Source organism: Penicillium odoratum (genome assembly GCF_028828045.1).
Source record: "Penicillium odoratum strain IBT 22623 chromosome Unknown utg000001l_segment0_segment0, whole genome shotgun sequence".
Lineage (NCBI taxonomy): Eukaryota > Fungi > Ascomycota > Eurotiomycetes > Eurotiales > Aspergillaceae > Penicillium > Penicillium odoratum.
The window spans coordinates 3,593,295-3,606,689 of record NW_026643143.1 but is presented as its reverse complement, the minus strand read 5'-3'; the positions used below and the strand labels follow the sequence as shown (position 1 = coordinate 3,606,689).

General features: G+C 47.7%; 5 protein-coding genes across 5 annotated transcripts; all 5 read left to right on the top strand.

Moving 5' to 3' along the window:
• Window positions 1-488: 488 nt before the first annotated feature.
• Window positions 489-1,265, top strand: N7520_001369 (FMN-binding negative transcriptional regulator; the record flags this gene model as incomplete). The annotated part of the gene is made up of 1 exon (XM_057135304.1): window positions 489-1,265. The coding sequence occupies one exon, from the start codon at window positions 489-491 to the stop codon at window positions 1,263-1,265; it is 777 nt and encodes a 258-aa protein (XP_057001240.1).
• Window positions 1,266-2,568: 1,303 nt separating this feature from the next.
• N7520_001368 (Alkaline phosphatase-like alpha/beta/alpha) lies at window positions 2,569-5,221 on the top strand (the record flags this gene model as incomplete). The annotated part of the gene is made up of 2 exons (XM_057135303.1): window positions 2,569-2,822; window positions 2,887-5,221. The coding sequence occupies 2 exons, from the start codon at window positions 2,569-2,571 to the stop codon at window positions 5,219-5,221; spliced, it is 2,589 nt and encodes an 862-aa protein (XP_057001239.1).
• A 2,207-nt stretch (window positions 5,222-7,428) lies between these two features.
• N7520_001367 (putative short chain dehydrogenase) lies at window positions 7,429-8,467 on the top strand (the record flags this gene model as incomplete). Its single annotated transcript, XM_057135302.1, has 3 exons — window positions 7,429-7,641; window positions 7,699-8,034; window positions 8,156-8,467. The coding sequence occupies 3 exons, from the start codon at window positions 7,429-7,431 to the stop codon at window positions 8,465-8,467; spliced, it is 861 nt and encodes a 286-aa protein (XP_057001238.1).
• A 1,918-nt stretch (window positions 8,468-10,385) lies between these two features.
• Window positions 10,386-10,646, top strand: N7520_001366 (uncharacterized protein; the record flags this gene model as incomplete). Its single annotated transcript, XM_057135301.1, has 1 exon — window positions 10,386-10,646. The coding sequence occupies one exon, from the start codon at window positions 10,386-10,388 to the stop codon at window positions 10,644-10,646; it is 261 nt and encodes an 86-aa protein (XP_057001237.1).
• Window positions 10,647-10,930: 284 nt separating this feature from the next.
• On the top strand, window positions 10,931-12,658 carry N7520_001365 (alpha/beta hydrolase; the record flags this gene model as incomplete). Its single annotated transcript, XM_057135300.1, has 1 exon — window positions 10,931-12,658. One exon carries the CDS (start codon window positions 10,931-10,933, stop codon window positions 12,656-12,658), a length of 1,728 nt encoding a protein of 575 aa, XP_057001236.1.
• Window positions 12,659-13,395: the final 737 nt, after the last annotated feature.

Genomic DNA, 13,395 nt, shown 5'->3' with positions numbered 1-13,395 from the left:
TAATATCTGTATTCTAACAATACTCCTTTCTACTTTTGTGGTATCTGCTGCCGATGTACGGAGTACAGTGCTCTATAATGTACTATTTCCATGGCGCCGTTCTTGCACTAATCTACACTAATCCACACTTAGAAGGTAAAGTGTATCAAGCCACAGCAAAATAAATGTGCTCTACTAGATATGGTTGTAGTACACTCATTCCTTCCCAGTAGCATTGGAAAAACCCAGGCTCGTCCCCAGTGACATGCAACACAGCGCCTGAGAGTCGCTCGGAACCGTTCCGAGGATACAGTGCAACAGCCAATTGACTCATTCTAGTATGCCAAGTTAAGGAAATTCGGCACCGACTACCAATCACAAACCCCAGATTCGTGATGATAAAGGGAGACGATAAGAAATCTATAAATTTGACGTGAGTCAAGAAAACAAAAGCATCAGAAGCCATACAAAGCATTTCAAAGAGTCTCAACCAGAGTACTTCCACCACCATGCATCTCCGCGCCGACCACGCGGAAACGAACATCCCGACCCTCCAACAACTCATCCACGACAACCCCCTCGGCATTCTCACAACAGCCATCAAATCAGAGCAGGCATTCATCCAATCCAGCCACATCCCATTCGTTCTCGACGTCCCCTCAAGCAACGATGACGACTCCGAAACCCCACTAGGCGTCCTCCGCGGGCACATGGCAAAACAGAATCCCCAAGCCAAAGCCCTAATGGAAGCTCTCGCCCAGCAATCCCAATCACAGGATTCAGAAACTCTCGAACTTCCTGATGAAGTCTTAGTCCTGTTCAACGTCCCACACCACCACTACGTCACGCCGAAATTCTACACAGAAACCAAACCCGTCTCAGGCAAGGTCGTCCCAACATGGAACTACGCCGCCGCACAAGCCTACGGCAAGATCCGCATATACTGTAACTCCAAATCAGAGGAGACGGGAAATTTCCTGCAAAGGCAAATAGAGGATCTATCGCAGCATGCGGAAACTTCTCAGATGGGGTATACGGGTGGAGAGAAGCCGACAGCGTGGAGTGTTGATGAAGCGCCTCTGTCGTATGTGGAGTTGTTGAAGAAGAATATTATTGGGATTGAGATTCGGATTGAGCGGTTGCAGGGGAAGTTCAAGATGAGTCAAGAGATGGGGAGAGGGGATAGAGAGGGGGTTGTTAAGGGGTTCGGGGAGTTAGGGACGGATATTGGGGATGGGATGGCTAGGATGGTTAAGGAGCGAGGGGAGATTAAGGATCGACGGTAATTTATAGATCAACATTGATTCTATTCAATGTTCCAAGCTTTCAGGGATGTTAGAATCGAAATACATATTGATCGATAGGGTATACCTAGTATAGACAGGAATATCTTCTTGGCAATGTAATTTAGGTAAACGACGTGATGTAGATCAGTTTAATGTTTAAATGTTCAAGTTTGTACACATGCACTTCCTTATATCCAAAGGATTAATCATCAGAGCTTGTTGCCTAAATCCCGAGGCAACCTTAAATAAGCCCGACCTGTCGAATTTCCCTTGCATGATCCGTATTTACACGGGTCAGGTGAAACTGTGAAATACTGCAGATCATCCTTACCTCGGTCGACAAGGCTGAACTTTCCGATCCCTGAAATCTGGGTCAAGATTCAGGGTCCTCTTGGCATGGGGGCTTGTGCAAAGAACCAAGGGTTGGGTAGTATTAATCTAAGAGCGTACCACCTGGTTTACATGGTTATTTTGTTATTATTCATTCGTATTTCTGGGAGATGAATCGGGTCCCGGCATCCAGTAGATCACTGAAGGAAGATCACGTCAGAACATCCACTTTTGAGATAGATCGTAGTTACGGAGTAGTCCGGCCAAGACATATTCAGGGTCTCAGCTGGACTCCATCGACCCCACTGGTGTGAGGCGCGGATGCAAAAGAAAGTCCGATGGGGTGGGATTGGTGATTTGGGGCGATGGCGTCTTGGCTATGTCTTTCCCCAGACTTTGTTTATGCGAGGCGCAGATTTTTCTCTGCCCCTTTTCAGGTTGTGTAGCGATGCTAGTCCATATATAGGAGCGCCTTGGTGGAGACATGGATGGAAAATGTCTCAGCTATAAGATTGATTTGAGTAAAGCTTCAGGCAACAAGGAAAGTTATCCAAGGTTCATGTGGAACGTGGGACCAGTCTTTTTTTGGACATGACTCCTTTCCCGCTTGTATCCGTTCAGACCTCCACTTGATGAAAATATGATGAGGAAATGATTAATGTTCGAGTGTTTGAAAGATTCATCCGGTCGCGTGCTTCAATACTTGTTCCAGCCTCCACTTTTTTCCTTCTTTTTTTCCCTCGTTTTGTACAATTGGAAACGGGATCCACTGATTGGTGAATTCGAGTTCCTGTTTTTACTTCATTATTTACTCAACATTAACTTTCGTGCTTTTCTACCTCTTCCTTCTTTTTGTCGACATTCCGGGGTGTTTGTGCCCCCATTCCGATCATTTTACTTTTTTTTTTCTTCTATCCAACTTCATCCCTTCCTACTTCTTTACGCGCTCAACCTCCACAAACCATGAGCTAACATGGCTATCCTTGCCTTTCTTCCACCGGTCCCACCATTCCTTTTCTCGGCTCTGGTTGTAGGCAGCCTCGCCTCCAAGGCCTTACACATCGGCCTTCATTTTCATTCGTTACCCTTCCTCTACCTCGTCCTATATTCACCGACACTCATTTTACCAGAACTGTTCATCATTGCTTTTGTGCGAACACTATTACAATTTCCCGCTCCCGAATCGTGGCGCCAATGGATACCGACATGTCTGGGTGGATTCCTTTCGTATGTTCCCATCGGGACCTGCCAGTTTATATAGACCCGCAATTGCAAAGCTAACCGGTCCTAGCTTAATCACCTGGGGGGCTTCCTCTGTCCAATTCGGCTTCTTCATGCAGACCGGCGCGGAGGTCGCCTGGGCTGCTAGCAACAGTTTTCTTAGCGATCCCGCCGCCATGAAGATCTTGTTGAGTGGCATCTCAACCGTCTCCGCCGCAGCTACCGTTTTGGGCCTGGTGGCATGGTTGATCCATGCCCATCTTTACAATGTGACCGGGTTGGCGTTACAAGGCATGCGAGAGTTGATGGTGGGGGCTTTCAGAGCGCGACGCAATGTGTTTTCAATTCCCAATAAATCTTGGATTGCCTCCGTCGAGCTTCGATCTGCTCGACGTGCCGCTATTGTCGTTTCCGCTGTAACCTCGCTCTTATTTTTGGAGCTCTCACGACCTTCCATACCTTACGACCATCTCTCTGGCGCATTGCCTTTGACTCTGCTCGATGCATTCACCAAGAAGACAAGTACAGTGGAAGGCTGCCGTAATCCTTCCAAGCCATTCCCTCTTTGGCCTGTTGAAAAGAGCTCTCCGGATTGGTCTCGAGCCTCATGGCTGCCTCAAGATCCACCACCAGGGTTTAGCCGCTGGGATATGAGTCCTGTGCAGCGTGCGGAGAAGGATAACCCTTCTTATTATCTTTGCAGTGGTGATGAAAATGCCTTCTTCAATCCAACAGCGGATCCCCTTAAGATTTCAAACCTGGGAGGTGACATTTATGAACCGTTACAGAAGGCCTTCGAGGAGCATTCGGTGGAAATTAATAACATCGTTCTGTTGACCCTTGAGAGTGGGCGAAAGGAAATGTTCCCCATGCAGCAGGGCACACCCATGTTTGATTCACTCATCGCCTCCCACAAGGAGAAGAAAAGAAACCAGGCGATTGACCGTCTTGTCAAGATGACCCCGATTGCGCAGATGCTGACCGGTGAGTATGTCCAGGACAGCAAGGGCGAAAAGGTGGATCTCAGTGAGGCGAATTGGCAGGATCCCGCGGAGGAGGGTATGGGTGGACTCAACGTTCGGGGAGCACTCACAGGCAGCTCATTAACCTTCAAGAGTATCCTGGGTAGTCATTGTGGTGTCCATCCTTTGCCGGTTGATCTCTTGGAGGAATCCATGCTGGAAATTTACCAGCCCTGCTTGCCGCAGCTTTTGGAATTGTTTAACCAGAAAAAGCTGCCAAAGACCATTGAAGCGCGGACTAATGGGTCTACTTCCGAGGCCTTACAACACCAGTGGAAGTCCGTCTTTATGCAATCCATCACCGACGACTATGACCGTCAAGACATCCTGGACAAAAACATGGGCTTCAAACACAAGGTTGTGAAGCAGACCATGAATGCTTTCAAGTCCAAGTACAAACCCAAGGGAGAAGAGATCAATTACTTTGGATACGCCGAGACAGAACTACAACCATATGTGCGCGATCTGTTCTATGAGGCAGCAAACAACAAGACCCGCGTCTTCCTCTCACATGTCACCAGCACAACACATCACCCCTGGGGAACCCCCAAGAATTTCGAGAAGGAAAGATACATGGGCTCTGAAGGCACCGCGAACCACGACCTAATGAACAACTACCTGAACGCCGCTCGCTTTGTCGACAATTGGCTCGGCGATGTCCTAAACCTACTCGATGAAACCGGCATCGCCAACTCCACCCTAGTCGTCATAGTAGGTGACCACGGCCAAGCCTTCGGCGAAGACAACAAAGATATGACAGGCACCTACGAAAATGGCCATATCAGCAATTTCCGCGTCCCTCTCGTCTTCCGACACCCCCATATGCCTCGCATAGACATCACAGCCAACGCAACCGCTCTCACAATCATCCCCACCATCCTAGACATGCTCGTCCAGTCAAACTCTCTCGACAAAACCGACTCCGAAATTGCGTCCGCTCTCCTCCCTGAATATCAAGGTCAATCACTCATCCGCCCCTTCATTCCATTCATCAAAGACGAATCCGAATCTCCCGACAACGCCCAGATTAAAAACCCCGACGAACTCGAAGAACGTGCCCCGCACAAGAACCGTCCCCGTACCCGGCACGTCTGGAACTTCGGCCTCATCAACGCCGGTGGCTCCATGATCGCCGTCACGGCCGCTGGTATGCCGTACCGACTCATTCTCCCACTCCGCGAAGGCTTCGAGTATGTCTTCACACACCTAGACAAAGATCCGGGAGAGCTGCGACCCATCAAAGCGTGGACATTATCCCAGCTTGTCAACGAGGTTCGTTCGGGTTACCACGAAGACGCAGTGGAGTGGCTTGAAGAAGCCGAGAAAGTAGGGAAATGGTGGACGAATGAACAAAGACGGGTTTGGGGGTACAGAGAAGCTTAGACTGTTTCCGGTCTAGGTCTAATTTTCGACTATACATATGTTATCCTTTTCTTGTTTCAGCTTTGCATTGCACATTTCCCGAACCTTTCATTTTGTTTGATCTTTCGAGATCTGGTTTATCACGTTATCCTGACGATCGGGGGTGTTCATTGGCTACATGCTGGGTTACGTTCTTACTCCTACTCCCGACATGCTATTGTACATATTCAAGTCCTCGGCGGGACTTGTCGGCGCTGGACTTTACGGGGCATGTTCTTAGTCAATTTAAGATACTGACAGTGTCCAAGAAAAATCTCAAAGCTTTTCCAATGTTTGCATCTATCAAGACTGTGGGGTCCAAACTTGGAAGGCTAGATCCGATGTTGGTGTAGACGTCTTAGAATGGCACGTAAATGACCACCGCACCACATGACTAGCTCTTTGTTCCACAAGTTATCGAGTACGACTTACGTATCTTCAAAGTTCCACAAATTCAGAGTAAGAAGATTTCAATTTGCTCCGGATAACTTTTCAAGGGAAATGCTGGAAAAAGAAAAGGAAAAACACTGAAAGTCAATTCCCCAGACACACTAACCCGGATACTGGGTAAATTCCGAGATCTATTGATCACGGGGATTGGTGCATAGAGACTGATTTTGAGTCATCTTCACCGACATATCCGGGGAAAGCGGATCAAGCAACCCGCGTACTAGTGAATAGGAAACCGGGCCGCACGGCACACTCCATAGAGACGAACACACTGGCCATAGCTTAAGCTCTGCGAATGGAAAGACCCATATGTGTACCGGGTTATAGATTTCTTATTATCTATCCGGATGTCTATCTTTAGATAACGAAGGGAAACAAGACAAGAACATTGGCCCAAGAATTTGACAAAAAAAGCACAGACCCAGATCTGGATCTGGATCTAGTTGGGCCTAGAACCGGAACCGTTCGTACATGTGCGGACATGCGAGTCGGGGATTGAGCGACCAAATTCTAGAAGATCTGTTCAATGTTTATTGCTATTTAGGTGCTGCTCACGGGAACAATGGAATGAGCTAGCGTGGCAATAATTAAGCCGGTAGGGATTGTATTGGTGGAATAGGCAGGGGGTAGCTCGGAATCACCCGAAGGAGTAAGTCACTTTTGCTAGACAAAATCCTGCTGGTCACACGGACTTGTAGATAGCAACGGTGCTCTGCGAGGCACGGCGTCTATGCTAGTGCGACGGACTGGTCTGTTATTAATTGATTTTGATTTGAGTTGGGGCTGCAATAGGAAATCTTATCCGCAGGTCTTGGTTCAATGTTTAATTTCTATTATCTCGCAGTCATGTATATATTTACACTTCACATGTGCACTCCATATAGATCAAAGTCAAGTCTAGAATCCCACTGAAGTGTAGGAATGTGCCAATAAAAGAAATAAAAGATTTTCCAGCTATACGGGCCATTGAGTTTCCCCGGTATTCAGGAACAGGTACCAGGGCAGCGAGAGCGAGCACATGATGGATACTATAAGCGTAATAGAGTACTGATCTAGCTTTGGGGGATTTGTAGGTCACCTGAAGTCCTAAGGTCCCAGTGGCGTGGGTCCCCGGATCGGCTTACCCAATCTAGGCATCCGATCTACATTTTAACTTGAACCTCGTAATTATGATCAAGATCTTCAACCGATTTGGATGCGAAATATGGGTACTTTTTTCACTCCTTATTGTCACTATGATGTACTTTTCAAATTTCTAACTTGATTGAAAAGAAGATAAAGACTAAAATAGACTGAAAAATGGTCAATAGGGGAAAAGTGATGTAAAGAGTGAAACAGTATCATGTTGCTCCGTACAGATCAAGTTGTTTTTCTCGCCACGATCGTTAGAGATGCCGCCAATGCCCTTTCTTCATTCCCCGGGGAAAGGGCCGACCTGGACCGAGCGTAGCTTGGCCCAGGATTTCCTGTTTGGGATTCTTCGCCAGTCTCTTCATGTTCACGAGACCTTCGTCCGGGATGGGCTGCCGATGGGCTTGCTTTTGGCTTGATATCTCCCGTTCCCAAACAATTTAAAAGGGAGCTCCAACCCATGGTTGACTTTCTCTTCACACATCTGTATTTGATCTTTTATATCTAAATCATCTCTGCCCATTTGTCTTTTGATTGTACATCTACATACCTTTATCATACCTCCTACCTACATACCGTTTTTATTATACCTCTCACAAACATACACAATGTCGGTCTCCATTGAAACCACTCAAATTCCTACTGCCCCTATGACTTCTCAACCTGTTATTCTGGGCCAACAGGCCCGGATGCCAGAGTTCAGCCTGGCTGGCAAGGTTGTGCTGGTCTCCGGCGCCGGCCGTGGCCTGGGTCTGACCCAGTCAGAGGCTTTGCTGGAGGCTGGAGCCAAAGTCTACGCTCTTGACCGTTTGGACGAGCCGGTATGTGTCAAGCCATCTACATTTTGTTCAGAACATTCACCCTAACCACAGATACAGGCCCCGGAATTCTTAGTGATCCAGCAGCGTGCCAAGGAGCTCGGAACCGAGTTGCACTACCGCCGTATCGATGTGCGTGACACAGAACTGTTGAACAGCGTCATCGAGGCCATTGCCAACACAGAAGGCCGCATGGATGGCCTGGTCGCCGCCGCCGGTATCCAGCAAGAGACTCCCGCTCTGGAGTACTCTGCCAAGGACAGCAACACCATGTTCGAAGTCAACGTGACTGGTGTATTCATGACTGCCCAGGCTGTTGCCAAGCAGATGATTCGCTTTGGTAACGGCGGTAGCATTGCCATGATCGCCTCTATGAGTGGTACCATTGCCAATCGGGTACGTTCCCGCCCCTCCATGTCATTCCCACCCCCCACTTGACAGCCCAATGGCCCATCTCCCTGTCTCTATATTTAATTTCGCCCCCGCTTTGATTATTGCTTTGGCTGACATGACACAGGGTCTTATTTGTCCCGCCTACAACGCCAGCAAGGCTGCTGTTATTCAGCTTGGCCGGAACTTGGCTGCCGAGTGGGGCCCGTACAACATTCGTGTTAACACAATCTCTCCGGGCTACATAGTCACTGCGATGGTGGAGAAGTTGTTCATTGATTTCCCTGAGCGCCGCGATCAGTGGCCAAAAGAGAATATGCTCGGTCGTCTGTCTCGTCCTGAGGAGTACCGTGGTGCTGCTGTTTTCCTGCTTAGCGACGCTAGCACCTTCATGACTGGCAGCGACCTGCGCATGGACGGTGGCCATGCCGCGTGGTAATTTGGATTCCTAAGGGAATCTCCTACGCGTGAACCTTGTATAGGTCTTCCATTGCATGGCGTTATAAACTGGCCTCTAATATTTCATTATCATGTCTCGGATCAGCAGAGCGTTAATTTTGGACTTTGATTTGTCGCATGCTTGTCCTGATGATCAGCGAATTTTTCCTTGTGTTTTATTGAAATCCTTTCAAAATGATGTTCATTAGACTAATCGATCGCTCGAGTTAATATGCAACTTCCAATACTTATGATTTGACCCACTCTCTCCACTTACTTTACATGGTACTGTAGATCGGGCTCCACAGGTCATTTGCCGGCATCAGCAGTGATCATTTCCTGTTTCGATTCACAGACAACGTGTTCGCATCATCGTGAGTTCAACAACTTTGCCTTCCGGTTTCAGTAGGATCTCTACAGCATATCCCTACGTACACAATTTTGCATCTAAACCTGACGCATTCCACGCCGACCAAGTACTCTCTCGGGCTCCCAAGTCCATGATGTCTGCCACGACACCACATAATTCCGGCACCAGGGATCCTTCCCAGAGCAATTATCTGGGACGACCCATGAGCCTGGCGCGCGAACAGTATGGGGAAGATGCGGAGAGCTCATCCAATCAGTGAGATCCATCGCTCGGGCCCCTAAGTAAGCGACCGGATCTGGCGTCACTGTAGGTTTGCGAGACAGTGTTGGATGGCCAATCGTTTATACTGTTTAGCGATTGCTACCAGTCTTGGCAAGGCTATTGGGGCTAGGTGTGTCGCCATGCAAGGGGTGAAATTTATTTTGTTCACGATGTATTTGAATCACCAGACCTGGCCAAAAAAAGGCTCTACATCGCTCCAGTGCTGGTTAAGAAAGGCGGCCAATGGCAGGAATTGCGCTGCTACTGTGGTGAAGTCATTGACCTGCGCCCGGTACTCTCGTCTAATATACGTGGTGCGCTGGAAAACCAAGACTGCTCACGATGTCACGATGTCACATGGGCAGGTCGTTACAAGATTTCAACATAGAATGATGCAAAGAATCTAATATTGGAAAACCAAAAGACCCACAAATTTTATATTTAATGCTTACCCAATGGTATACAGGACACATGTAGAGTTATTTCCAGTCACATAGTTCTAAATATGTCTTCCATGAGGCATCGGGTAAACGACTGATTCAGTTTATCTCACTATGATCCTGATTTGGAGTTGCGTTGGATCCAGTTTTGAAGTTGTCGTCAGAGGATGGTTCGAGCCGACCATACGAGGTTGTCGCCACCAGGGGGGCAAAATCTCCATATATTGAGATGGCAATGGTTTTGAAAATCTATTCTCGTCTAAAGAGCAATTATTACGGATACGACAATAAGTATATTGGAAGGAGAATTTAATCTCCATATTTTACGTCATGAGTACTGACTAGATCAGTTATTGGCCCTGACAGACCGAGCCACTCCTGTCAGGTCACTTGAAACATTTATACAGGTCCTAATGCTAATTTTAAATAAATCAAACCTTTTCGAGTTTACTTCCATACATTGAACAAAATGCGCGGAATCACGGTCATCGTGTTTTCACTGGGTAAGGCCATTATCAAAGTAGCCTATCAGATGGGATCTGATACGATCTAATGTCTAGTCTCCCTTGTTCGGTCACAAAGCAGCGTGAACAAGCTGGAAGAGTGCAATACATGGTGTGAGCAAAATTACCCAAGCCCAGAGCTCACCTGTGTACTTCCAGCTCTAGAAGAAAAAGGCCCATGTTATACCTGTGGCCCATTTAGGAGCTCTCCAAGTAAAAAGCTATGCAATGGAAAGTGCACCGAGACGGCATTTGATTTCGAAAACTGCGGAGCCTGTGGGAATGTGTGCTCGCCAGGGACAACTTGCACTTTTGGAATATGTCAGGGGATACCTAAATGTGAAAATGGATGCGTTGAAGGTTGTACTGGTTTTGGTGGATGCATTATCGATTGTGGTTGTGGAAACGGTGGACCATGTCCTCCTGCTTGCGGTGGTTGTAGTGGTACTGCTGGCTGTACATGTACAAATGGCCTTTGCGGCGTTCCTTGCGGTCTGTGCAGTGAGTATGGAGGTGGGCGTATTGAGCTTCTGCGATCCTGATATTTCTGAATCTAATGGTGACCGTGTTAAGTTGCATGATTATAAGATGTCTTTGCTTATATAGCATTAGGGCATACGCATCACTTTGGATGTCGGCTCAAGTGCTTATAAAATCACCCTTTACTTTACAAAAATCGAGTAGGAGAGGCAAGAAATCTAATTGATTCTTTCTCGGCTTGATGAGGTCTTATCAAGTTCAAACTGGTGTGATACTTCTGCCTAATGCGGGGAAGTACTTTTGGCTATCATGTGATTTTGACTATGATAAGGACTCTTCTACAATTTAACACTTGCACCAATTGATCTCCTTAAAGGCTCTCTATTATACACCCCAACAGCAGCTTCATCATGGATGAGAAGCATTTACTTGGAGATTGGACCCGAAATCATCGAAAAAGAGATTCACGTTTCAAATCCTGCGTCATCATTGCGTCCATCATATTGTGCTTCTACATTGTTTCCGATCGCTTGTTGAGCAGTTTATCACCGACTCATAAACCAAGGGCCTTCAGATACAATGGGGAGAATATCAGCTGGGAGTCCTGCGGGGATTTTGAGGGCAGTTCCCTAGAATGCAGTACTGTTGATGTCCCCATGGACCAATTCAATCCGGAGAATTCCGGAACAAAGAGCTTTACCATCCCTCTCATTCGCATGCGAGGCAGCAACGCGACCCAAAACCTCCTTCTGAACCCTGGTGGTCCCGGGGGCAGCGGCTTTGAATTCCTCTACCGCAGAGGCGAGCAACTAAAGGCCATTATCGGCGAAGGTTTCCACCTGCTCTCGTTTGATCCTCGCGGGATTAACAGCTCCACGCCAACCGCCTCTTGCTACCCCGACGAGAAGACCCGGCAGGAATTGTCCCGCGTTCGATCTCTGGATTTACAGGGTGATAGCCCTGAGGTCTATGCGTGGGCGCAGAACTTTGCCAAGGCATGTCCTGAGACGATGGGCGAATATGCCAAATATCTCAATACCCCTCAGACAGCTGCCGACATGAACAGCATTCTTGATGCTCTGGGTCAGAAGGACATGATCTACTGGGGATTCAGTTATGGCAGTCTACTGGGTCAGACATATGCAACGTTGTTTCCCGAGCGATCGAAGCGTGTTATCATTGATGGGATTGCGAATCAATTTGAATGGTACGAAGATCTTTTTGAAGCAGAGTCGTTGGTTGATACGGACAAAGTGCTCGATGGCTTCTTTGATGAGTGTATCAAGGCGGGAGCAGGAAATTGTCCCCTGGCCTCGTTGGCTACATCCAAGGATAAATTACGTGATACGGTGCTCTCATACCTAGATGCGCTTAAAAAGCAGCCTGTCAGTGTGTACATTGACAACTCCCTTTATGGCTTGCTTGACTATGGGAAGGTCTGGTATAATGGGTTTTTCGAAGCCCTATACAAACCTCCGACTTGGACGACCCTCGCAGATAATATATACAAACTCATCCAAGGAAATGCTACAGCTGCATTTTTAGCATATGGGATTGAAGAAACTCGGGCAACGCATCATGAAGGAAATGATTTTATTACCCTCAACGACGGTCTGAGTGGCCCAGACCACTGGCCTAGGGACAGACAGGCGTTCCTGGATGAGATCGTGCCCTTGTTCAACCTAAGCATGTTCGGCGGTTCGCAGATCAAAGGTTACCACGCTCGGCAGCACTGGGCTGTACCTAAGACACATTCTTATGTGCCGCGCAAAGGTGTTAAAACGGCGCACCCACTACTGATTCTCTCAACGACTTATGACCCCGTGTGCCCACGTGTATCCGCGCGGTCAGCGAACGAGGCATTTGAGGGCTCGCAGATTGTCGAGCTCAAGGCATACGGACATTGCTCTGTTGCAGTACCGTCTGTGTGCATTGCGAAACACGTGAGAGCTTTCTTATACGAGGGCAAATTACCCGAGGAATACACGCAATGCGAGGTGGACTCACCCTACTTCCAGCGGCCCGACAAGACCGGGCAGTTGTCAGCTCACAAGCACTTTGATGACGCCGAGGATGCCAAAATACATCAAGCGCAGGTGGTACTAGCAAGGGAGTGGGATTTTGCACCAGTCAAGTAGCATGACCAGTCTTGAGGCACAGATAAGGATTTGCCACAAGGCAAACTTTTGGTTTAACAGGGGTAGTAGCTATGTATGGGCGCCACTAACAAAGATGAACTGCAATAAAGAGCAATCTTGATTGGATGATATAAATGATAAATCTGTTGGCTTTGGCCTCCGTCAGGATTTGAAACAGAAATCCCTGTTTCGGCAACACCGACCTTTCGATTGAAATTCCAGAATCCCCCCCCGATAGGCGATGCCAAGACGAACTAATGAACCAATCAGTGATCACAAGATGCCAAGATTTTCATTTCTGATAAGAAGTGCCAAGACCAAGACCAAGACGCGGGCTGTCCGTGGGTTTTCTCTCTCCGTCGGAGTTCCATGTCCTGACCCAAGTCCTCACTTGTAGCCAAGGATTTTGTCTTTCTCGTACTCGGCCTCGACTTTCCTAGAGGTTATTTCGTAGAAATTTGAACTAGAGTAGGAAGCTTTCGGCATTGAATGTATTAGATGGTCCCACGACAGCAGGACCCCAGGTCTAGGCTAAGCTTCTCTTGCGGGGGCTGTCTTGGCATTCGATATCTTTGAGCTTTTATCGCGACCACTCACAAGGAATTGCATGTTGAAGTCACACTAACGTGGCTCGGGTTACATGAACTAGTCCAAATATGATTAGTGTTTACTTCTTGGTGGCGGAATGTCTCCAATAATAAGCCAGTATAGCGTGGATTCGTGCCACTAAAAAACTA